General features: G+C 34.7%; 1 protein-coding gene across 4 annotated transcripts in view; it reads left to right on the top strand.

Annotated features, from left to right (window-relative positions):
- Positions 1 to 27483, top strand: part of LOC148606000 (protein mono-ADP-ribosyltransferase PARP4-like) — a 63039-nt gene that overhangs the window by 32064 nt on the left and 3492 nt on the right. For 3 of the 4 annotated variants that reach the window (XM_088544467.1, XM_088544468.1, XM_088544469.1), the window contains 6 exons: positions 201 to 353; positions 2137 to 2640; positions 19152 to 19200; positions 20838 to 20913; positions 21686 to 21863; positions 24607 to 27130. In XM_088544467.1, the coding sequence (XP_088400593.1) occupies positions 201 to 353; positions 2137 to 2640; positions 19152 to 19200; positions 20838 to 20913; positions 21686 to 21863; positions 24607 to 27130 (3484 nt within the window). Of the gene's footprint in view, positions 1 to 200; positions 354 to 2136; positions 2641 to 12111; positions 13115 to 19151; positions 19201 to 20837; positions 20914 to 21685; positions 21864 to 24606; positions 27131 to 27483 lie in introns of those variants that run through there. The other variant, XM_088544470.1, reaches the window with a different exon arrangement.

Raw genomic sequence — 27483 nt, 5'->3', positions numbered from 1 at the left:
TCACCTCAGAAACTTATAGACAGATTTCAATGAAAATTAGTATGATTGTTCCATAGGTTATCCAGTTAATTATGCAGTTTGGATTTTTGATCTGTGAAATAACATTGCTCTTTAGAGCCTCAAGTTTGTAAAATAATTAATTATTTCTTTACATAAACAAATTTAAATGTATTCTGATTTTTAGTACTTTATCTTTATAGGCTATGGCCATGTCCATTAACACTGGTCGCATAGTGAGACACAGGAAAGTATGTGGACCACCCGATGAACTACTTAATCTTGCTGATGAAGAATTAGGTGACAAAAAAAGAGATGATGATTATGATGAGATTATTTCGAAGGAAAAAGAAGAGGTATGCAGTTCTGTTGTTCTTATATTTTTTTATTGTACAAAGTATGAAGGATATTGTTGTATGATATACTGAATAGCAGGTTATTTTAGCGGGTGTAAAATTTGACGATTTTGAGGCAAAAAAGTATGCCAAAAATTTTGACAATTCTTATTTTGAAAGATGCTAAGTTGTGCTTTAAGTACCTAAGCTCGAAGTGAATATGTCGCAGAATTTATTGTGGGAAAAATTGGCAACCTGCAAACCTTCCCGCTTACCAAGAACTTTTTCCAGTTTCATTCTTCTGGGTACAAGTGATTTATTATTGTCACTAACCATTTATAGATAATTATCCCATTTTTATATGACACAAAAATTTGTTTGGTTGTGTAATGGTATCACCTTGTCGTCATTGTTGTCTTCATTGTATTTGGCATCCATTAACTTTAGTTTACTTCTGAAAACTTGAGTAAAACTTATTTGATCTTTTCGAAATTTCATAACATCGTTCCTAGTGTCATGGTGTATGCCACTGTAGTTTTTGAGGTTTTGCCTCACCTCTTTTTGAAATAAGGGGATAAAAGTGAGCAAATGGGTGTTATCATTAGGGAAGTGTTAGGAAATGTTGTTGTTGATCCAATTTTTATGAGTCTGATGTCAATCTATTCCTTTCAAAATTTTGTTTTAAAAATATCTTACAGGGTTAGTTTTTCTTGTACTCTTTTGGAGTTAAAGGGGTAAATTTGGGCCATACAAAAAAAACTTTTTTGTTGTTGGTCCAATTTTGAATTTCTTTTTATACCCCAAATTGCAAAGTTGGGGTATATAGTAATAGGGGTGCCTCTCCTTCCTTCATTCGTGCCTTCCTCCTTCGGATACATGGGGGAACACCTCTTTTCCATTACTGTTTCTTTATATCCAATTGGAATTGAATGAAACTTTCACAGAATCTTTATTACATGTTCCCATTGTGCATCTCTTATTTTAGATTTTGAATTGAATGGACAGTCATTTGTGAATATGGGACATAAGGGGACCCATCTCTTATCCATTACTTTGTGTTTAGACCAGTTGTTGTGTTAATAATGAACTATAAGTCCCTATGCTTAAGTGTGTCAAAAACTAATATTGTGTCCACACTTGCCCAAGGTGAACAGAGTTTGTCACGCTGCACTCCATGAAGCTCTTCATTTATTTATGGATTGTTTTTAATCTTTGACCAAGTTTAGTTTTGAATTGTGGAATATGGACCAATAGATGTCAATGACATCACAGTACTAAGTTGGTTCATGGCGTAGAAGAGAAATAAACAATCAAATTAATTATATACAGGGACATTATATTATTAAGTGATAAACAGTTTTATTTTCCATCATTTAGAAATATTAGTGATTACCAAGGTCATAGAATTAAACTTCTACTCTAGAACATCCCTATGAACTCTCTGATTACCAAGGTCATAGAATTAAACTTCTACTCTAGAACATCCCTATGAACTCTCTGATTACCAAGGTCATAGAATTAAACTTCTACTCTAGAACATCCCTATGAACTCTCTCTGATTACCAAGGTCATAGAATTAAACTTCTACTCTAGAACATCCTTGTGAACTCTCTAGAATTAACATATGATATAAACCTGAAGATAACCTTGAACCTAATTGATTTCAAAGTCAAAGTTCAAGGTTGCATTTTGTGTTTTTATTCATGTTGAAGTGAGCCATAAGTTGTTTTATTTAATTCATTCAAAATAAAGGAATAAACTTAGATGATATTTAATGTTTTAAAATTGTACTGTATCTTTATAGGCAGAAGAAAAATATGTTGTAAATCTTGAGGACACTTGTCATACTATGACACATAGAAAAATATTTGGACCTCCTGGTCAACTACCTACTCTTACCGAAAAAAGGGCCAGCTCACCTGGGAAGCCAGTCAGTCTTGCTAGTAAAGTGGCAAGGAAAGACAATTCATTTCCTGGAAAGCAGATAGCTACCAAGGCAGCACGAAAACAAATATACAGTGATGATGATGATGATGTTACTGACAATAATGATGATTTGGGTAGTGATGATGATGAAGATGATGATGATGATGATGGCATTGATTATGATTTGGTTGGTCTGGCTACAAGGGTAGAAAAGAAACGTAAAAAATGTGTACCAATCTGTTACAGTAGTTCAGAGTCGGATGAGGAAAATGAAGTACACAGAACACATGTAAACCAGGTTAGAGATAGTAGAGACATTATAGAGGAAAGTGTGCCAGAGATAGAGGGAGAACAAAAGGATATGGAGAAAGGATTGAATGAGGTGAGTGACAGTCCATCAATGGTCAATTGTTTTATATGTGCATTCATCTATCCTTCCATCCGTCCATCTATTCATCCATCCATCAAAACGATGCTTTATCAATTTCACTAAAGTCTCAAATGTTAAAAAAAAAATGTAGCTTATAAAGGTTAATTGTTTGTCACGTATTGCATATTTGTAACTTCTCCTACATAACTGAAAAAGGAGTGACAAACAGGCAAAGGAGATTTAATACAAACAATATCCTCAATAATAATTTGATTACAAATGGTTCAAAGAAATTTTCTTTTTCACTTACTGTATAATAAATTAAAAGTTCTGATTATTTTTTGAATTTACAATAATTGAAGCATTCATTCATGTAGGTAGCAATTAGATGCCAGTTTATTTGAGTAAAGACAATAACAAGTATATTGATTTCTATATCACAAGATGCCATGCCATGAAAGGGAGGTAGAGATTTTTTTTCTAGGTTTTGACTTGAACTACATGTATTTAAGTATTTAGGGTTCAAAAAGCCAGAATTAGGCCTGATGTCCAAATAATAACTTGAGTAAGAAGGAAAATCTTGTTTAATATAGTTATTGTTTACTGGGTGCTTAGAAATTTAAGTACCATTCTGTGTAAAAATCAGGCAATTGGTGGCACATCATTTTTCTCAGTTTGGTCTTTTTTGCCTAAAAAAATTGAATACATCTTGAAAACAACTGAAACTGAAGCATCTGTGATGTAGATATGCTTTTACTACTTAAATAGTAAGAAATAGACATAAATAAAACACAAGACAGACATATTAACTGAAATCAACATGACATACAAATTATAAATAACATGCAAGTAATCAAGCACATGAAAAAAGCACTAAAATAAAAGCAATGCAGACTAAATTTAAAAGGCAGATGTTACTAAGCAGCTAAAAGCATTAAAATTAGCATGCCAGCAAGATTAAAATGATATATTGAAGGATTTTAAGGAATGATGTTGCATCTGTCAGTTGGGTAAGCCAAACTATTGGCAAAAGGAACAAGAACATCCTTTCCCCTCCCACTTATTGATCAAACTTTTAAATTGATCAAGGCCCATGTCCCCTCTTAATTTTTTTGGAAGTTGGTTCCACAGTTTATCTGCCCCATAGCTGACAGAGTGCAGGCCATACTTGGTTGTGTCTATTCTTGGAATGTTCACCAAGTTTCTATACCTAAAAGAGTAAGAAATTTCTTTAGCAGTTATCATATCATGTATAAGTATACAGGAGTAAGTTTGTTTATTATTTTATGTACATGTATAGCTAAAAATCTCAATCGTCTTACTCTTCAGGATGGCATCTTAGACTTTATTAACAACTCTCCATATGTACTTTTATCATCATTATAAATAAAGCGTAAAGCCCTTTCTTGAATCTTTTCTAACTTGTTTGTACAGCTTTCATTACAAAAATGCCATACTAATGGACAATAGTTGAAATTTGCAAGTATAAAAGAATAATATATTGTAAGTTTACCAAATTTACTTAGATGATTTCCAATTCTTTTTAATACATTTAATTGTTGTGATGCCTTTTTACATATATTAGAGATATGGCTATTAAAATTCAATTTAAAATTAAATGTTATACCTAGTAGATTTACTTCATCCTTACAGAGGATATCATTACCATCTAAATTAAAAATAATGTTCTCTTTTTGGGTCTTACTGCCAATCACAATATCCTGAAACTTAAAAAACATGGTTGTCTTTACTGAAAAATAGAACATAAGGGTTTTACAGTAGTTTTTTGCATATATCTCCAAAACCATTAAGTTTGGACAATATCTTTCAATTGCTGAATATCCTTATTATAAGTCCTACAAAAGTCTCCAGGGATCAAAGTTGTCAGACAACTCTATGTAAGTGTTATTGTCCTTGAGAGGTGAAAAATGACTTTTTTTTACAGTTTTCAGCCTATATCTTGAAAACTATGATAGATAGAATGAAACTTTCAATTGCTGAAATGATTCTTATAATAAGGCCTACAAAAATCTCCAGTGATCAAAGTTGTCACACAACTCCATATAAGAGTTATTGCCCTTGAAAGTCAAAAAAATTATGTTTTTTTGCAGTTTTCAGTCAATATCTTGAAAATTTCAATAGGTAGAATGAAACTTTTCAATTGATGAAATGATCCTCATGATAAGTCCTACCAAAGTCTTCATGGAGTCAAAATTGTTGGACAATTTCATGTTAGAGTTATTGCCCTTGAAATGCAAAAATTATTATTTATCATACCCTCCACAAGTAAAAGTTTCGGGTGAATTGGAATAACTTAGTCTGTTTATCTGTCTATATTATCATGTACAGTCAAACTGGTAGTTATTGAGTTATTTGATCAATTTGATTCTGGTCAAAATATTATCCTTAGTAAAACATCTAAAATCATATTCTAAATCCAGAACTGATTCGAGGTTGGTGTCCACACCTACCATAACTATTCAAGGTTCAACATCTACAGTTGTATTAAACTGCTTCCTGCAAAACATTTTTATTTTTTATACCAAGCTGCCTTTGTGTTCAGAACATATTATTAGATTATTTTTGCAACCGAGAAATTTTACCAAGGCATAAAGTAAATGATTAAAGAAGTTTGAAAACATACTTCAGCCACAGTAATAAAGACCAAGTACACCTATTATGCTTCAAGATTTATCTGTTATGTTAAATGATTAAAGTTTTTTATGCCCTTTTTATAATATAAACATGGCATTTGGTGTGTTTTATCAGTTAATTCAATGGGGACAATAAGTTGGCATTAAAATAATGAGATAGCAATAAAATTTAACATGGCCATTTTTAGGTGGAAATATTACAGTAGACCTTTACAATCCTTTTATCTAAGCATTGTAGGATAACAGAATTTTTTGAGATACAGTATTTGAAATAATGGAAAAAAAAACATTTGTTTTCTTTCTGTTTTGGTGCAAACTTACAGGGTGTGGGCATATCATGAGCTTTAGCATAGCTAATTATGAATTGATCTGTTCAGTTGGACACATATTTTTTGTGGTTCCACTTTAACAAGAGGAGGCAGATTTGACTTGAAATGACAAGAAGAAAAGATAGAATTCATGCTGAAAATGGAAGCTTCTGGCAAGTGTTAGCTTTGTTGTATTCAAAAGTAGTAGGCTAGTTTTAAAGGTCTATTTCACATTTGCTTAAGTACCCTTAACTTAGAATAATTATACCCTGCAATCAGAGGTATATAAGAATCACCTGTCTGTCTGTCAGTACATCTTTCCACATTACTTGTCGTAAGTGCAACTGCTACTTAACTGCTCTTGGGATTTTGATAAAATTTTATATGAAGGATGGGCATCATACTTGGATGTGCATGAATGAATATAATTTCTGTTGGAATAGAGAGAACCTGATTTAAAGGTTTTACATATTAAATGTTATAAGTGCAACACATACCTCCTAAACTGCATAAGAGAATGTTGTGAAATTTTTATAGAAGGTTGGGCATTATATGAAGATTTAAAGGCATATACTATTATTTGTGGAAACCAGTTGTTGTAGTTTATTTATATGTGAACCAGTTGTTGTTGTTTAGATATTTGTGGGAACCAGTTGTTGTAGTTTAGTTATTTATGGGAACCAGTTGTTGTGGTTTATATATTTGTGGGAACCAGTTGTTGTAGCTTATATATTTGTGGGAAACAGTTGTTGTAGTTGATCAATTTGTCGATTCAGGAATTTGTGGTATTGACAACTCTATCATACAAACAACTGGGAAATTTCTCTTTTCCTTGGGAACCAAATTTTATGGTTTACAAAATAAAAGAAAACAGGAAAATTGGTACCCCACGAACAAAATAATACTTTCGCAGTAATTACCAATAGAAGACTCCAAGGGGAGTTATTGAACTTATGGGTTTTACATTTAACTGGTTTTGTTGTACTTGGATTAGCTGGGGCAAATTGTTTAGTTTTTCAATCATTTTTTTTCATTCTGAATTATAGTTTCTAACTTTTTTCCACTTTCTTTCAGGTATTAAATAGATGTTTGATATGTGATCGTATCTTGTTGAGTTACAGATCAAATTTTTGCTCCATTACACTCTGTTGATATTTATTTTTGCTATGGGTAAAGTATGAGCCCCAATAAGATGCTGGCCAAATTGTATCTTTAAACAAAAAATCGGGCCAGAAAATTTTTTTTCAAGGATATCTGCAGTCTGATCCTAACTTATTTCTACCATGTCAAAAACCTTGGTTCAAAATAGAAGATTTGTCTACTTTTGATGTACTCTGTGTAATCACAATAACTGTTCAGTTTCAGCATCTATTTTTATGTGGCAGCAAGTTTGCTTTGAACAATTGTATGTACTGTTGTAATATGTTGACACTTGGTTTTTATGCAAAAAACTTGAATATTAGGAGGTGGATCTTGATGTATTCTAAATCAATATTCCTAACCATTAAAGGAAGATTTTGTTGATTGTTTGGGTTATGGGATCGGAACATTTTAGAATTAGACACTAAAAGTAAGAATTTAAAGTATAATCATATGGATCTCTAAGATATTGTAGCAAAATGTTTTATACCACAAAGGTCAGAATGAGATTATTTTTTAGGGTAATGGCCAACAATGTTTAGCTCACAAACATGTTCTACCTGTCAAATACTTTATCCCCAGCCAGGAACCTCTAGTCCAGTGTTCGTCTTTGTTTCTCTCTGTGCCTGTCCCAAGCCAGGAACCTCTAGCCCACTGGTCATCTTTGTTCTGTCTGTGCCTGTCCCAAACCCAAAGAACCTCTAGTCCAGTGGATGTCTTTGTGTCTCTGTGCATGTCCCAAGCCTGAGGAGCCTCTAGTCCAGTGGTCGTCTTTGTTTCTGACTTGGGACAGGCACAGAGAGAAACAAAGACGACAACTGGACTAGAGGTTTCTGGTTTGGGACAGGCACAGAGAGAAACAAAGACGACCACTGGACTAGACTTTGTTTCTCTCTGTGCCTGTCCCAAGCCAGACCTCTAGACCAGTGGTCATCTGTTTCTCTCTGTGCCTGTCCCAAGCCAGACCTCTAGTCCAGTGGTTGTCTTTGTTTCTCTCTCTGTGCCTGTCCCAAGCCTGAGGAACCTCTAGTCCAGTGGTTGTATTTGTTTCTCTCTGTGCCTGTCCCAAGCCAGACCTCTAGTCCAGTGGTCATCTGTTTCTCTCTGTGCTTGTCCCAAGCCAGACCTCTAGTCCAGTGGTTGTCTTTGTTTCTCTCTTTGCTTGTCCCAAGCCAGACCTCTAGTCCAGTGGTCATATGTTTCTCTCTGTGCTTGTCTCAAGCCAGTCCTCTAGTCCAGTGGTCATCTGGTTCTCTCTGTGCTTGTCCCAAGCCAGACCTCTAGTCCAGTGGTTGTCTTTGTTTCTCTCTATGCTTGTCCCAAGCCAGACCTCTAGTCCAGTGGTCATCTGTTTCTCTCTGTGCTTGTCCCAAGCCAGACCTCTAGTCCAGTGGTTGTCTTTGTTTCTCTCTGTGCCTGTCCCAAGCCAGACCTCTAGTCGTGGTCATCTGTTTCTCTCTGTGCCTGTCCCAAGCCAGACCTCTAGTTTAGTGGTTGTCTTTGTTTCTCTCTGTGCCTGTCCCAAGCCAGACCTCTAGTCCAGTGGTCATCTGTTTCTCTCTATGCTTGTCCCAAGCCAAACCTCTATTCCAGTGGTTGTCTTTGTTTCTCTCTGTGCCTGTCCCAAGCCAGACCTCTAGACCAGTGGTCATCTGTTTCTCTCTGTGCCTGTCCCAAGCCAGACCTCTAGTCCAGTGGTTGTCTTTGTTTCTGTCTGTGCCTGTCCCAAGCCTGAGGAACCTCTAGTCCAGTGGTTGTCTTTGTTTCTCTCTGTGCCTGTCCCAAGCCAGACCTCTAGTCCAGTGGTCATCTGTTTCTCTCTGTGCTTGTCCCAAGCCAGACCTCTAGTCCAGTGGTTGTCTTTGTTTCTCTCTGTGCCTGTCCCAAGCCTGAGGAACCTCTAATCCAGTGGTTGTCTTTGTTTCTCTCTATGCCTGTCCCAAGCCCGAGGAACCTCTAGTCCAGTGTTGTCTTTGTTTCTTAATGTTCATTATTATTTGTTTTTTTCTATAGGTTATGTTGATTTCCGTCTTTTATGAATAGTTTTATTCACTTCATTTATTTTTGGGCCTTTTACAGCTTTTTTATTATGGAATTGGTTATGTTCATCTTTGAAGACTGTGTGATGACCTGATGTCCCAAGCCAGACCTCTAGTCCAGTGGTTGTCTTTGTTTCTCTCTGTGCTTGTCCCAAGCCAGACCTCTAGTCCAGTGGTTGTCTTTGTTTCTCTCTTTGCCTGTCCTCTAGTCCAGTGGTTGTCTTTGTTTCTCTCTGTGCCTGTCCCAAGCCAGACCTCTAGTCCAGTAGTCATCTGTTTCTCTCTGTGCCTGTCCCAAGCCTGAGAAACCTCTAGTCCAGTTGTTGTCTTTGTTTCTCTCTGTGCCTGTCCCAAGCCTGAGGAACCTCTAGTCCAGTCGTTGTCTTTGTTCTCTCTGTGCTTGTCCCAAGCCAGACCTCTAGTCCAGTGGTTGTCTTTGTTTCTGTCTGTGCCTGTCCCAAGCCTGAGGAACCTCTAGTCCAGTCGTTGTCTTTGTTTCTCTCTGTGCTTGTCCCAAGCCAGACCTCTAGTCCACTGGTTGTCTTTGTTTCTCTCTGTGCTTGTCCCAAGCCAGACCTCTAGTCCAGTGGTTGTCTTTGTTTCTCTCTGTGCCTGTCCCAAGCCAGACCTCTAGTCCAGTGGTCATCTGTTTCTGTTTTTGTTCCAAGCCAGACCTCTAGTCCAGTGGTTGTCTTTGATTCTCTCTGTGCCTGTCCCAAGCCAGACCTCTAGTCCAGTGGTTGTCTTTGTTTCTCTCTGTGCCTGTCCCAAGCCTGAGGAACCTCTAGTCCAGTGGTTGTCTTTGTTTCTCTCTGTGCCTGTCCCAAGCCAGACCTCTAGTCCAGTGGTCACCTGTTTCTCTCTGTGCCTGTCCCAAACCAGACCTCTAGTCCAGTGGTTGTCTTTGTTTCTCTCTGTGCCTGTCCCAAACCAGACCTCTAGTCCAGTGGTTGTCTTTGTTTCTCTCTGTACCTGTCCCAAGCCTGAGGAATCTCTAGTCCAGTGGTTGTCTTTGTTTCTCTCTGTGCCTGTCCCAAGCCTGAGGAACCTCTAGTCCAGTGGTTGTCTTTGTTTCTCTCTGTGCCTGTCCCAAGCCTGAGGAACCTCTAGTCCAGTGGTTGTCTTTGTTTCTCACTGTGCCTGTCCCAAGCCAGACCTCTAGTCCAGTGGTCATCTGTTTCTCTCTGTGCCTGTCCCAAGCCTGAGGAACCTCTAGTCCAGTGGTCGTCTTTGTTTCTCTCTGTGCCTGTCCCAAGCCAGACCTCTAGTCCAGTGGTCATCTGTTTCTCTCTGTGCTTGTCCCAAGCCAGACCTCTAGTCCAGTGGTTGTCTTTGTTTCTGTCTGTGCCTGTCCCAAGCCTGAGGAACCTCTAGTCCAGTGGTTGTCTTTGTTTCTCTCTGTGCCTGTCCCAAGCCTGAGGAACCTCTAGTCCAGTGGTTGGCTTTGTTTCTTAATGTTCATTATTATTTGTTTTTTTCTATAGGTTAGGTTGATTTCCGTCTTTTATGAATAGTTTTATTCACTTCATTTATTTTTGGGCTTTTTACAGCTTTTTTATTATGGAATTGGTTATGTTCATCTTTGAAGACCGTGTGATGACCTGTAGAAGTTTAATTGTTCATTGCTTGGTTTTTGGTGGATAGCTTTTTCCTATTTTTATACATGTTTTAGGACCAAAAAAACAAGAGTCTTTCTGTTACCAAACAATAGCATGAATAAAAGTATATGGACCTTTTTTAAAAGAACTCATGATTGAAAATTCTTCAGGTGAGGGATCGAGGCTCTTTAGAACGTCTAGTTTTGTTTTTGTTCCTATTTTTAATTATTTGTTTTTTAAATGGATTTCTTATGAAAATTCTTGTCCATTTTTCAATCAGATTTCAGGTATCTCTTATGGTATTCAACATAAAGACACATTTTTAAGGGGGTCATGGCAGCATAAAAGAATCATCTTATTATACCCTTCTACTTACCAATGGGGAGTATATAGTTATAATTTATTTTTGGTTTTTGTGATAATTAGGTACAAAAGGTCCATGAAATCACTCTGGAAGTAAAAACTTTTACTTAAGTAGCACTCTAGCTAAAAATCAGGCAAAATGTGATTCATGGGTAAAAAACCTACATATTTTTATTTTTGAGATTTTGTTTAAATTGTCATAGTTAACAGAAATTAACATTCAGTGTTTCATATTAACCATGTTCTTTGGAGATAACAGTTATAGACTGCAATGTAGATTTTAAAAGTAAGGGAGATAACTCTGTAAATTATACTCAAATACAATAGAATCTATTGGATTTTCAATGTTGATTATCTCCAAAGAGCAGGCAGATTTGAGTGAATAATTACACATAGTACAGACCCATAAAACAACTTAATTACAAAAAATAACAATATGTAGCCTTTTTTGAGGTGTATCACATTTTTCAGATTTTGCAAGATTCTTACAAAGACAGCTACTTATATTTAATTTCAAAATATTGTGCAGTATTGTATCCAAACCAGTTGTTGTGTCAAAAATGAACTGTCCCTACATTAAAGTGTGTCAAAATTTTGTCGTCACACTTGCCCCAAGTGAACAACCTGCTGTGATCATATCTTGCTCTGCTGGGTGAAGCGTTTTATTTTTTCATAGTTTAAAGGAACCCACAACTCTGAACAGGTTATTTTGCTGTTGCCAATATCAATATATATTTAAAGATAGAGATATGGTGTATTATATCATATAGATGAGATGAGTAAATAATTTCATTGAAATGAATTGAAAATAAACAATGAATGAGAAGATAGCTCTGTCACGAAGATCAATTTCCTGACATTTTGTTGAAAATTTTCCTGAGAGATTACCCCATAGGTGTTCAACAAAATAGGAGATCTTTTCAAAATTTTCTCAAAGCAGAAGATTTGCCAAAGTATGTTTTTGAAAATTGCTTTGACAAGAATTGAATTAGTTTATTATGATTTCAAGCTAAAAAAATGAATTAAGACAGGAGAAATTTCCACAAATGGAGCTTTAACTTTCACTTTGACATGGACACCTTTGGGAGATGTTGTTGAATTTTTGCATGAAACCCTTTTAAACTGTAGAATTTGCTTGATTTAGACAGATGTTTGGTTTAGTCAGGTTCAAAATACATTAAAATAGACGCAAGAGGATTGTATAAGTGTCTGGTGATGACTGGTTTTTCGGTTTTTTCAGGGTTTGGTGTAGACACATTTCTATGTATGTTGTTAAGAGTGACATGAATGTTTCAGATCTTACAAAGTTAGCCTGATTCTTACAAAAACTTGCTGATAATTATCAGGGAAGCGTTATAGTGGCTATAATTTATCATTTTAGAGGCTATGTTTGAAGAGAGAGACAGAAATGGTACAATGCTTACTCCTTCTTGATGTTACACCATTGTCTCTCGGTGTGGAAACTACATTTGGTATGATGAACTCTCTGATCAAACGTAACTCAACCATTCCAACAAAAAGAAGTCAGATATTTACCACATCATGTGACAACCAGACAAGCATGCTCATTAATATCTATGAAGGTGAAAGGTCAAGGGTGATGGACAATTGGTTAATTGGCCAGCTCTTATTAGAAAGAATAATTCCAGCTCCTAAAGGAGTGCCTTTAGTGGAGGTGACCTTTGACCTGGATGCTAATGGGATTTTGAACATTGCTGCGTGTGATATGGCCACTGGTAATTCTAGCAAGCTGGCGGTCACAGACAAGGCAAGGTTGAGTTCAGCTGAAATTAATCATATGATAGTTAACTCAGAGAAGAACAAGGATTCGGATAAGTTGTGGTGTCAGCTTGTGTCAGAACTGCTAGATTTAATGAATTATGCATGGAGAATGAAAAAACTTGTAACTGATGAAGTTGTGAGAATTAAGATCAATGAGGAATATAGAAAGAGAATTGTTAAAAAGTGTGATGACATTGTTATTTGGGTACAAAAACATTCTGACTCTGTTTCTATTGGTGAAATCAATGAGAAACGAGGTGTGTTGGATGATGTTTGTTGTGGTATACAGTTGTTATTGAAGTACGATCTGTCTGTTATGGCTGCTTTCAATAGCATTAAAAACACTTATAGTGAACTACCCATGATTGATGCTATAGGCAAGCAAAATAGAATGAAATATAAAGAAAAGTTCAACTAGACCCCAAATCCTTTGGGCCAGATAATTAGATGAAATAGTTTGTTAGAATAATGCAAAGGTTGAAGAATGTGTGAATGTGTCATATCTTACAAAATTTTTGGAAGTTTCGAGATCAGATACTAATCTGTTGCCCAAGTTGATAAATTCTGTATGTCAGGGTACAATGAAATCTGATTATTCTGGCTTCTTAATGTTATTTATTTATATACAATGAAGTTCTTTTTTGACCTGTTAGTGCTTCCATTAGTCTATTCATCAGTGCTTCAGATTTTTTTTATACAACTGCAAAAAAATTGCAGTCATACATTGATATGGTGTTGTCGTCATCTGTAAATTTTATAACAAGGACATTGGTATGGTGTTGTCGTCATCTGTAAATTTTATAACAAGGTTCCAAACCTCAAAAGGAAGGTTTTTATTGATTTTGGACTTATGAACCCAACCATTTTAGAATAAGTGGCCTAAAATATTCTATACAACAATGGTCAGACTTGGTAAATAATTGACCTTTTCAGGCAGAACCATGCATTTCCCTGATGTCCAGAAAATATCTTGATTATTAGTGTGTGAATCTTTTTGAAATTGTATTACAAGTTCCCATACCTTAAAAAGTAGACTGTGATTGATTTTTGTGGGTTGACTTGAGCCAAGTAAGAAGAAAGGGGCTGATTTCTTGATGATAGCTTATTATTTCTGGTCTGATTTTGAAATTTTTTTTATTAAATTCCTCATGAAAATCCTTGCCTGCCTTTTTCAATCAGATTTTAGATATCTTTTACATTTTTTTAGCTCACCTGGCTGAAGGCCATGTGAGCTATTGGCATCGCTTGGCATCTGTCGTCATTGTTAATAGTTTTTCAAAACTCTTCTTCTCTGACACTACTTGACCAATTGGAATCAAACTTGGTATGAATATTTCTTGGGGTACTCTGCATAGAACTGATGTGGGGATTTTTGATCTGTTCAAAAACATACAGCCATTTTAAAAATAGGAGATAGAGGTCAGACAGTAATTTTTTGCATATATCTCCAAAACTGTTGGGTTTAGCCAAATTGTGACACAGTTAATAGTGTTCAGCATGATGAGATCTATCTGTGCTCAAATTTTCATTTTAATCTGTTAAGCCATGTTGGAGTTATTGCCCTTTTTGACATTAATATTAATAATATTCTCTTTAAAAAATCTTCTTCTCTGACACTACTTGACCAATTGGAACCAAACCTGGTATGAATGTTCCTTGGGGTATCCTGCACAGAACTGATTTGGGGATTTTTTTTCCGGTGAAAAAATATGTTCACCATTACTAAAAATAAAACATAGTGGTCAGACAGTAGTTTTTCACATATATCTCCAAAGCCGTTAGGATTAGCCAAACTTTCAATTGCTAAAATGATCCTTATTATAAGGCTTTCAACTGTCTTCAGGGATCAAAGTTGTCAGGGGACTCCTTGTAAGAGTTATTGCCCTTGAAAGATGAAAAATGACTTCTTTTTTTACAGTTTTCAACCAATATCTTGAAAACCAAAATAGATAGAAACTTTCAATTGCTGAAATGATCCTTATGACAAGTCCTACCAAAGTCTTCTTGAGTCAAAATAGTTTGACAACTTCTTGTTATATTTATTGTCCTTAAAAGACAAAGTTTAACAAGGTGAGCGATTCAGGCTCCTGGGAGCCTCTTGTTGAATTATAAGGGGCCATTGTGTGCCACACCATAAAAAAAATTCTTTTTTATTAATTTTTGGTGCAATTTTGAAAAAGAAAATTTTAGATTTCTCATGAAAATCCCTCCCTGAATTTTTCAATCAGATTTTAGATTTCTTTGATGGTATGCCAGTTGTAAGGGGCCAAAGGGGACCATATCCTAAGAAATGGACTTGTTTTTGTTTTTTGTGCAATTTTGAAAAGATTTTTTATTGGATTTCATATAAAAATCCCAGCCTAAATACAGGAGTTTTAAATAGAATGCTTACTAAATAAATCCTATCATTTACTGTTTTTGAGATAATGAGGTACAAAGTGATTCATGAATGCACCCTGAAGCAGACTTATATACTTTCAATTGAATTTCAAAATATTGTGCTATACAAAATGAATGGTGTCCAATTGACTTACTGTGTCCATAATAAACTTTAAGTCCCTATGTTTAGTGTGTCAGGGAGGCTTTGGAATTTAATTTGCTGCGGTGGTATCATGCTGCACTCGGCAAAGCTTTTTATTTTTGTTTTTCCAACTCTTTGCAAATTAATGTTCAGAATTGATAAAAGAACTGAAGACGTACTAGGAGCGCAATATATATATTTGTGCATTGTATGCGGAAGATTGGATACTGAATATATATGGGAGTTATGCTCCTTTGAAGTTAGCATCCAAAATCTGCCATTGTAATTCCTTTCAAACTAGGAAATAGAATTTTATTTTTAAGTCGCAAGTTCATGCACTATAAAATTTTACATGGATTTATATTCTCAATTTTCATGCAAATACCTTACATTTTTAGACCTACAAGCTTGTGCAGTATATATTACTACTTAGGGCAACTTTTACCAAATACAATAGCACTATAGAATTTATCAGTGTGATAACAAAATATTTTTGATGATCTACAATTAGTACATGATTTGTTTTCCTGAGATACAAAAGGCTTAAAAGAAAATCCCTGTGGTTTTATGGGGGTGAAATTTAAAATAAAAAAATACTCAATCAGAGTGAGTAATGTCCTGTATTTATGTCTGTCTGTCTGTTTACACATTGTGTAGGTCTAGTTATCTTTTACATTCATGTATATGAAATTTCTGTGAATTTAATGTCTTTTTCTATGGATTGATCAAATATCTGTAATAACAATAAAAATCAACATTTATAAACTTGCGGTGTCTTATTGACCAGTAGACTTAGGTTTTAGGAATTTTTTAACTATTAACCCAATGGATAACTGGTGTAGATTTTACTATAGGAAAAGATTGGATATGGGGAAAGTAACCTATGCACCAGCAAATAACATTGTCCAGTTGATAACTTGCATAGATTAAACTAGACTTATCCAATGGATATCTTATATATATTACATTAGACATAACCAGTAGATTCCTTGTATAGATTTTACTAGACTTGTCTATTGGATATCATATATCAATTTTACTTGACTCATCCAGTGGTTATCTCATAAAAAATTTATTATACTCATCCAGTGGATTTCTCATATAAATTTTACTACATTTATCTAGTGGATATCTTATATAGGTTGCATTAGACTTATCCAGTGGATATTTTACATAGATTACATTAGACTTATCCAGTGGATATCTCATATATATATATTTACTAGACTTAGCCAGTGGATTTCTTAGAAAGATTTTACTTATCCTATGGATATCTTACATAAATTTTTATAAATTTCACTAGACACATCCAGTGGATATCTTATTTAGATTGTACTAGACTCATCCAGTGGATATCTTATGTTATAAATTTTACTAGACACATCCAGTGGATATCTTATTAGATTGTACTAGACTCATCCAGTGGATATCTTATGTAAATTTACAAGACTCATCCATTGGATATCTTATATAGATTACATTAGACTCATCCAGTGGATAAATCTTTAAAGCAACTGAGCCCCGGACAACAAACATCTAAGGTAGTTCAAAAGTCTTACAGTGAATCACTTTTTTGAAAAAGTTTATATTCATGTAAAGTTGTTTATACCCTATTATATATTGCTAATGTAAAATAAATACCTGGTTTGTTAAAACATCTCTCTTGCAAGTGAAACTTTTAACTGTGTCTTGGATTTTAGTGAAATTTTATTGGAAAGTTTAGGCATCATATTTAAATGTTCAATAAAGAAAAAGAATTATTGTTAGATCCCTGGAGTTAATCCAGCATATCCATAACACAGCTTGGGTCACACTTCCATACTACCATACATCATGTGCTAAGTTACAGCCCTTGATTAATCCTACGAGGAGGAATGATCCAGCCAGCGAAAGCTATATTTATATATAGCCTAGCTGGCCAAGTGGTCTAGGGCATTGGACTTTGTGCAGGGGGTGTAGCCATAGATGTCACAGCGGTACGAGTTCAAGTCCCATGGAGGGAACGACCAAAAATTTGCCTCGCTAATTTGACAGTTCTAACATTATATATTTATTATTATAGTGCAACCTGAACATATTATGAAACAGTGCATTACTTAAATATATACAGTGAAACTTGTTCAAACCAAACCTTGTAAAATCCCAAACCCAGTCTGAAACAGACTCTTTTTAAAGTCTCTTTATATTAGTTTATTTTTAACCTCTGTAAACAATTTGCAGTCCAAGAATGGTCGGTTTAGAAAGGATCCACTATATATACACCTGTATATACCACACATCAACCACCTCAGGTCTTGCAAAACAAATATAATAAACTGTGCAATAACAAAACAAAACATGTAGGGATAAAACATAAACCAAACTTTAAGGTAAGCAACTCCAGCTGAACTGTTGACACCTAGGTCATGTCTGTTGTATGACCTGTAGAACTGTAATCTTTAATGGATGGAATAAACAATAAACTGCTAAAGGTGCCACAGGCTTGTTACATATGATTATTATATGAATCAAGCATTATATTATTAACATGTGTTTCAGTTTACATATGGTTTAATTATGATTATAGTATTAAATGATAATCATATTTTTTTTTACAAAAATATAGCAGATGTTTCCTAACCAAAATTAACATATGATAATCATATGAATGAATTACCATATGATAATTATATAAATTTAGCACCATATGATAATTATTAATTGTTTTATTAGATGATGGTACCAGGCATTACTTTATTATATTTTCCAATGAATAAGACACTGACAATTATACAATTTTTAATCTTAGAAACAAATCAGGCAAAAATATTTGTTCTCCAGAAAAAAAAGGGGGTGATCAAAATCATTCATGTCCCAAATGCCTGTGAAATATATAAATCATTGTCTGTTTTGTTCAAATAGTATTTCAGTAAAACCCCAATTTTCCTTCAGTTTTGTTATTTTATTTTACCTTAAAGTTTGTATTGGATTAAGATTGCTGAGACATCCTATGGATGATTTGTCAGACAAGCTGTGGCTGTGTGACATCAAAAACACAGGATTTGGCTGGAAAGTTGAACTCTTGTAAATTCAAAGAAAGAAATTATTTATTGTTGTACAATAAACAACTTTTTCACTCTATGACATTTACACACTGCTTAGTGTACAGACTTCCATAATATTTGACTCCATGTTGAACTTCATGAATTTCAGAAGGTCAATATTTTGTTGCTTTTTTTTTTTAATTTTCCATTCCCAAAACACCAATAACTATAGATAAGAATATACATATTTTTTATGGACTTCCATTACATACCAAATTTTAACTTTTCAAGAGCTAATAAAGTAATGAATTCTAGTCTTGAAATTGCACACCAAAATCGGTTTGCAAAATCCTGTGTTTTTGATATAGGATGATATAGACGTGTGTTTCTGGAAAAGCAGAGGACACTTACCCTTCTGGTGCACCTTGTCCATGCTCCCAGTTTTTAATCGAGTCCGAGTTGCTCATTTGCTTTTGCTACTTTGTATGTATGATTTTAGTTACTTTATGTTCTTTGTTGTGTACGTATGATTTTATTTACTTTATGTTCTTTATGTATGTCTGTTTTCCATGTCTGGTCTTTGTCCCTGGATTACATTCTTTTGATTAGCACTATAACCTTGGTTCCCTTCATTACTCTTTCTCATGGAGGCCATTTTGGTTAAGTAAAAGTAAGTAGGCTAAAGTATCTTTTTATACCCCAGTCAATAAGTGGGTGGTATATTGGATTAACCTTATCTATCCCGTCTTTATTCTCCCTGTCTGTATGAATTTGTCACAATTATCTTGACTCGCAATGAATGAATTGATTTCAAATTTGGTGTGTGGCTTTATATAGATGGGGTATAAGTTGAAAACTATTTTGGATGCTGTTCGATATCAATTCCTGTAGGAGTGAGCAAGGTATGCCGTGGATGATGACGTGCAATTTCATGTTGTATTTATTGGCATGCTGAGGTTGTCTGATAGGCATTTTCTACCAAATTTGTTATATACCAGACATAAGTTATAATACCTGAAATATTCACAACTATTGGTTTAGTTTTAATATAAGATGAAAGTCTTGATATTTTTTCATTTTATTTTTTGACATCAGACCTTAGCTGAAGAACACAGTGGAGCTTCAGATAGATTGTTTCAAAAAGGTAAGTTTTTACCACAAATAAGGAAGAAATTTATTTAGTGAGCAATTTACTTCGGCCAAATTTATAAGAACCTAAAATGCAATAAATAAATTTTTAACTTAGAAAGGCTTTAAGTAGTAGTCATTGTAAGAATCATGCAAATTCTGTTATATGTGTGTCACACCCCAAAATAGGTTACACATTTTGTTATTAAGTTGTGTTATTGGTCTATATCATGAAATGTATTATTACTCATTTCAATCTGTTTGCTCTTAGGTGATAATCCACATTGAAATCTAACAATTCCTATTGTGTTATAGTGTCATTCATAGGGTTATCTTCCTTAAATTTTGAATTCTACTTTACATTCTATATAATTTTTATCTTTAAAGAACGATTTTGTTCTATGAAAATCTACATATCAATTTCAGTTAACTTTAACATTTTAAACAAAATTTCAAAAATAAAAATATATAGGCTTTCCAACCATGAATTACATATTGATTGATTCTTAGGTGGTCTGCTAATTAAATGTTTCTTGTCCTTTCTTGATTGATTCTTAGATGGTCTGCTAATTAAATGTTTCTTGTCCTTTCCACAACATATTGGTAAAATTAAGTATAGTTTCATTGAAATGTTCTTCAAAAGAATGCTTCAAGGGTAGATAACTCAGTCAAAAACCTTAAATGAAATATTTCCACACATATCAAATGATACTGATTTGTCATTTTAAATAGAGAGGACTTCCTTGAGAGAAATTATGTTGTCAGATCAATGGATGTATGTCATGCATGTTTCCCATTATGTTGTCAGATCAGTTGATGTATGTCATGCATGTTTTCCATTATGTTGTCAGATCAATGTGTGTATGTCATGCATGTTTCCCATTATGTTGTCAGATCAATGGGTGTATGTCATGCATGTTTCCCATTATGTTGTCAGATCAATGGGTGTATAACATGCATGTTTCCCATTATGTTGTCAGATCAATGGATGTGGATATATGTCATGCATGTTTTCCATTATGTTGTCAGATCAATGGGTGTATGTCATGCATGTTTCCCATTATGTTGTCAGATCAATGGGTGTATGACATGCATGTTTCCCATTATGTTGTCAGATCAATGGATGTATGTCATGCATGTTTCCCATTATGTTGTCAGATCAATGGATGTATGTCATGCATGTTTCCCATTATGTTGTCAGATCAGTTGATGTATGTCATGCATGTTTCCCATTATGTTGTCAGATCAATGGATGTGGATATATGTCATGCATGTTTCCCATTATGTTGTCAGATCAATGGGTGTATGTCATGCATGTTTCCCATTATGTTGTCAGATCAATGGATGTGTGTCATGCATGTTTCCCATGATGTTGCTAGATCAATGGGTGTATGTCATGCATGTTTCCCATTATGTTGTCAGATCAATGGGTGTATGTCATGCATGTTTCCCATTATGTTGTCAGATCAATGGGTGTATGTCATGCATGTTTCCCATTATGTTGTCAGATCAGTTGATGTATGATATGTTTCCCATTTTGCCTGATTCATACAAAGACTTGTTTTTAAGGTCAATTATAATGAGAAGCTGAACTAATGGTCAGAATCAAGTGTACCAAAAAATGTACAGTTAAAAATGTAATATGTTTTTCAGTCAAGAAGAAAAAGATGAAATCTATTTCCCCCGACAGAGATCTTCAACAATCCATTTTGGCATCAAATGATATGGAGTATGTATAACATTATTGTATGATTTTTATAAGCCTGTCTTTTAAGACAATACCAATTATAGTATACTGGAGTCCATTTACTGTCCATGGTTCACACATTGCACAATAACTCAAAAATGCTACCGCCATTTTTTTGGTAAAACTTTCGTGAATTTTTTTTTTGGATTGATGTGAGCTCTCTTTCAATTTTTATAAATTTCTAATTTTTTTCGTTTCTGAGTTATGGGACTTCACTCATTAAAAATTGTTTTTTATTTTTTTTTATTTTGGACTATAATTCAAAAAACATGTAGCAATTTAAATGAAACTTTAGAGAATAATTTCTTTATATTGATTAAAGCTCCCTTTTGATTTTAATTGTTTTTATTTATGATTTAGAGTTATGGGACGTAATTTATAAATTAAGGGGGGAAATTCACAGTTTTCAGACTATAACTATGGGTGAAACATGGTATGAAAAAATCTATCATTTTGATAATCTAATATGACTATTTGCACAATCAAAATCAAGGGAAAAAAGATTTTCCATATGTTGGTGCATTAAAATATAATTTCATTTAAGTGCACTGTAAATGAATATTGAAAGGGCAGACAACTCTGTTGAAAACCTCAATTTCTTACTCTCTATTGCAAAATTTCTTAGCAAATCCAGTGATGCAGAGATCAAATAATGGTCTTTTGAAATAGAGGAAGCATTCTTGAGTGATGCTACACAGTGAAATAACATTTGTTATTAAATTGGAAATGAAAAGAATTCTTATGTACTTTGTAGTGAATATTCTTGTCTTCAAGAAGCTAGTAGTTATAAGCAGAGTGAAAATAGAGGTACTTCCCTTAGTGCCACAGGCATAAGTCTGATGCCTCCAGAAGTAACATTTTCCCATGATGTCACAAATGTTTGTTTGATGCCTTCAAAGATAAACCTTGATGAGGAACAGATTAACAAATTAGTAAGTAATTTTGACTTGAACCATTTATGAATAAGGGGCAAAACAAGGGCTTTGAAGGATCATTTTCCTGATATCTGGACAATGACTGGAGTAAAATTAATTCTATCTCTATATAAATGTACCATGACATGCCACACCACCTAAGGTAGGCTGGGGTTTATTTTGGGGTTCGTGACTTGAACTGTTCAGGAATAAGGGGCAAAAAGAGTTAACAAACAAACATTTTCCTGATGTCCAGACTAACATTTGAGATCTTGAAATTATACCTTATAGTGCCATACAATTATATACTAGAGGAAAACTAGAATTGTGACTGATTAGGAATTAGAGGCCAAAAAAGGAGTCGCATAATTTCTATTAATCCTAATTCAGAGCTGTATCAATTAAGCTTGAATGATGTGTCATCATTATACTTATATATGTGCTAAGAAATTAAAAGATGTCTGGGTTTTTGATGCTGTATGTCACTGCTCCATGTCAGGAACTTCTGTACTGTTACTGAGGAATACACAGTATACAGTGTATATATATAATTCCTTTTATATCAATTAAAATATCTTTAAAATCAGTAAATATGTTACAGGCAATTATTCAGTTTGATAATATTCTCTCATTGCTGCAAATAAAATTAAAATCTGGACTTAACAACAAATGAAGGTTTGAGGAAGAATTTTAAAGCATGGCATCCCCTATAGAAAGTTGCATTCATTTTATATTGAGGTCATATTTCTCAAAAGGTAATGATGAACCTTAAGTGTGCCTATGGATATTTGTAGTTTCATTTATGTGACCACATGAGATAAAATCAAATCAGTGAACACCTAACAGTGATACATGTAATAATTAAATAAACAAATTTATTGAACTATATACATTTCCTTTCTGAGTACTTTTCAAATTTTGACATAAAGTATATGACACTCTGAAATTGTTTCAATTTCATAAGAAGCAGGCATATGCACTCCCCCATTTCCTGAATCCACCTATAAGAATATACCTGGTAATAAAAAAGTGAATAATAAATGTAAATAATACTGTAATCATAAATTTTCATTTACCACATAACTTAGAACTGTTTTGTTTTAATGTTTTAACTGAATGTTAATCTTTAATACTGATTTCTGAGATATGCATACCTATAACCTTTATAGCAGTTAATGTGGGAGATTCTCCCTCACTGGCACTGTCTCATGTTGGAGATTCTTCCTAGCTGGCACTGTCTCGTGTTGGAGATTCTCCCTAGCTGGCACTGTCTCATGTGGGAGATTCTCTCTCACTGGCACTGTCTCATGTAGGAGATTCTCCCTCACTGGCACTGTCTCATGTTGGAGATTCTCCCTAGCTGGCACTGTCTCATGTGGGAGATTCTCTCTCACTGGCACTGTCTCATGTAGGAGATTCTCCCTAGCTGGCACTGTCTCATGTTGGAGATTCTCCCTAGCTGGCACTGTCTCATGTTGGAGATTCTCCCTAGCTGGCACTGTCTCATGTTGGAGATTCTTCCTAGCTGGCACTGTCTCATGTTGGAGATTCTCCCTAGCTGGCACTGTCTCATGTGGGAGATTCTCTCTCACTGGCACTGTCTCATGTAGGAGATTCTTCCTAGCTGGCATTGTCTCATGTTGGAGATTCTCCCTAGCTGGCACTGTCTCATGTGGGAGATTTTTACATAAAAGCAATATTTTTATAAAAAAAAATAATAACTTTGTATTTTCCACACAATATATAATAATTTTAACCACAAATCTGCATTTTTATATGAGAGATTCTAAATTTTTCATGATTTTGTGGGACTCCCACCCCCCTAATATGGGTGAGTCAACAGGTATGGATATATGTAGTTCAACCGTATCTGACTTCACACTCATATTCAAATTTTGTTTTATTTTGCCTTTTTCACAGTTTTTAAAAACCTGTACAAAAATTGAATTACAATTACATTCAAATACTCTGCTTAAGAAAATAATTTCCTAGATGAACATGGGATTTAAAAAAATGGAGGCTTATTCATTTTGAATTTCTCGCTAATTTTACTTGGTTAAAAATTCCTTTGTCAGTTATAAAATATTGTTGAAAAAGATGAAGATTTGGACTGATAAGTATGATAAACACATCTTGGAACATTTTGGCAAAAACTAAATAAAGCAAATTTATTACTAAAAATCTTTCAAGGCCAAGATTTGGAAAAAAGTCCAGATACACAGGTTTGTCTGTAGTCGGGGGAAATTAGTTGTGAAATTGAGGCCCTATTTGTCTAAAGGTAAAGATGAATCTTAATTTTTGAATCAGGAATATCATGCCAAATTAGTTTTAAAAATGTTTAAATGGAAATTTTAAAGTTCTTTGGACAGTTTAATTCTGTGTCAGAATCTTATTTTGTGTCAAACAATAGATAACAACTCAAATTCTGAACTGAATTAAGCTTGCCCCAATGCAATTGTTCAGGGTTTAACCACTGTGGTCATATCAAGCTGCATTCTACAGAACATTTTATTGCTCTTGTCTTGTGTGTTATCTGAAACTTAAGAAGACTGACTTGTAATTAAGAGCTGCAAGTCCGTTGTTAGTCTGATTCTACCAGGTAGATGTTAGACCTTAATTGCATTGAAGAGTTATAATAGTTTCAAATTAGGTTAGTGTGAGAACAAGTGTGTTATTTCTGTGACTAAAACAATTCATTTTGTTCATGATTTGTTAGGCAGATACATTTGAAGTTATGAAAAGTATATCATTTATTTTGTAGTTAGATAAGACCTTACATATTCCCCTTCCTGAGGAAGATGAGGACAGTCTGTTTGGCTCTTCATTACCATTTCTCCATGGACAGTCAGGTCTTGGACTTGCAGAGGTAGACATTGTAGACCAGCAGACATCATTTTCTTGTGAAACTTTTCAGCAACAGCCACAAGTAACTGAACACCAGAGAGAGAAACTACTACTGCAACAGCAACAGCAGCAGCAACCACTACAACAGTTAAAACTAATGGGAAACAGTGAGTCTAAACAAAGGCAAGAACCAACACAGAAGATTAGTCATAGTAGCAAACCACATTCAGAAGTATGTCAACAGATTTTAATGAAATCGTTTAATCCCTATAATACACTAAAAAGTGGCAGTACATCCTCAAAAGACAAGCAGTCTCAGCTGTGTTCACTGCAACGTAACATCAATCATGCTATGAGAACTGTGACTAATAAATCAGTGCAGCCATCTGAACAAGATGTCAATGGTGATAAAGTAAATGAGCATGAAGGTGTAGACTCAATGAGGATATTAAATCAATATTTTGCTTCAGATTTTAGACCTGAAAATATGGTTTTCTCAGGATCACGACACCAAAAACCGGATTTCACACAATTGCATAGTTCATATATAAATGTCGATTCTGTCCAGATTCCTGTTGATACTGGAATTATTAGCGAGGCAACAAATGTAAACCATCAGTCAGGTGACACCTTTACCAGTGGCAGTTACAGACCAACAACTTCTAGTGATGAGCAGTATCATCAACTAGGTCCAAGTTACAGTCAATCAAGCCCTCATCCAGCAACTCAAGGCTATGAATCTTCTGGTCTATATCATCAACTAGGTCAAAGTTACAGTCAATCAAGCCCTCATCCAGCAACTCAAGGCTACGAACCTTCTGGTCTATATCATCAACTAGGTCAAAGTCAAATAAGGCTTAATCATGCAACTCCAGGCTACCTATTATCTGGTCCATGTGGTACAATTCACAGTCAAGACATTAGTTATCAGTGTACTAAACCAAGTTACAGGCCAACAAACCCTTCTTGCAGACCAGCAAGCCCTTCTTACAGGCCGACAGATCCTTCTTACAGTCCAACCAGTCCTTCTTATAGTCCAACCAGTCCTTCTTACAGTCCAACCAGTCCTTCTTATCAGATGCAAAAGTATACTGCAGTGCCTTTGACCGAAAGTCAAGAAAAAGGAAAAAGTACCTCTACCAGAAAAGACTTTCATCTTTTTCATGAAATATCTCCTAAGCCTGACCCAATGTTGTTTGGTTTAGATACCAAGGACACATTTTATGATGGACAATATCCAAGCAGTAATTACCTGAAACTTTTAGATACTGAAGAAGCTCATTTTGATCCAAAAAATAGAACAGTGAGAGATGAGATTCAAGGAGATGTAAGCTTTTTAGGAAGAGATATGAGAGGAAAAATGTCAATGTCAAAGGACAGGGTCAGACAGATAACACAAAGGTCAAATTTTAGAGATAATAGATTTGAATCAGATAGATCGAAATCAAGAGACCAAAGCTTTAGATCAAGGTCAATGAGTCGATCTAGATCGAGAGAAAGGATGTTTAAAAACATGTCAAAGTCTGGAGGCAAAAGAAAGAGGTTGAGACTGAGAAGTAGGTCAAAGTCAAGAGGAAGAAGATATTGGTCAAGGACCAGATCAAGGTCAGTAGGTGATAGGTTACTTTCAAGAAGTAGATCTAGGTCAAAATCAAGAAATAGAAAATGGAAGACAAGAACAAGATCAGCAGATAACAGATCAATTTCAAGAAGCAGATCTAGGACTAAAAGTAGAAGATTGAGGTTAAAAATTAGTTCAAGGTCAAGGGAAGGCAAAAGATGGAATGCAAGATCCAGATCAAAATCCTCAGATGATAAATCAGTGTCAAGAAGCAGATCTAGGTCAGAAAGTAGAGATTGGAGGTCAAGAACTAGGTCATGGTCAAGATGCAGAAGACCGAAAAGAACCAGATCAAGATCAGCAGACAGGTGGATTTCAAGAAGCAGATCTAGGTCAGAAAGTAGAGACTGGAGGTCAAGAACTAGGTCATGGTCAAGATGCAGAAGACGGAAAAGAACCAGATCAAGATCAGCAGACCGGTGGATTTCAAGAAGCAGATCTAGGTCAAAAATTAGAGACTGGAGGTCAAGAACTAGGTCATGGTCAAGATGCAGAAGATGGAAAAGAACCAGATCAAGATCAGCAGACAGGTGGATTTCAGGAAACAGATCTAGGTCAGAAAGTAGAGATTGGAGGTCAAGAACTAGGTCATGGTCAAGATGCAGAAGACAGAAAAGAACCAGATCAAGGCTAAGAAGCAGATCTAGGTTTAGAGTTAGAAATTGGAGGTCAACTGAAAGAAAATTAGAATCATCTAGTCTTATGGACAGGTCATCTAGGAGATCAAAATCAGCTGACAAAATTGAAAGACTCAAACATATATCACCAGATGATGATCTGAGAAGTACAACGGAACATGCAAGTACTGTCAAGGAATCAGGTAATGGAAATTCATAACCATTTTGTATTAAAACTGTATTTTATCAGAAAAAAAAGGTTTAAGTTCAGAATGTTTGTACACAAATCTGTTGTTCATTTATACACAGGTTTATTGTTTTCCTCTGTATTTTTCAATTATCTTTGGTGGTAGAATTCAGTGAAGGTGGTGGCTCAGTTTTAGTAGAATGCCTTTCAAAGGTTGGACCTCAAAATAAAAAAAAAGAGAGAGAAAAAAAGGAGAATAGTGCATAGTTATTATGCTAAGTCATATTATTTAGTTGTACACATATAAGTTGTCTATAAGTATATCACATTCATAGAAGTTGGTAATTTTGTAACTGTTCCCCTTTCCAT

The sequence above is a fragment of the Perna viridis genome, chromosome 9 (genome assembly GCF_037379345.1).
Source record: "Perna viridis isolate PV_CMFRI_1.1 ecotype Kerala chromosome 9, ASM3737934v1, whole genome shotgun sequence".
Classification (NCBI taxonomy): domain Eukaryota; kingdom Metazoa; phylum Mollusca; class Bivalvia; order Mytilida; family Mytilidae; genus Perna; species Perna viridis.
The sequence above is the reverse complement of the archived record's forward strand: the minus strand, read 5'-3'. Positions and strand labels throughout refer to the sequence as shown.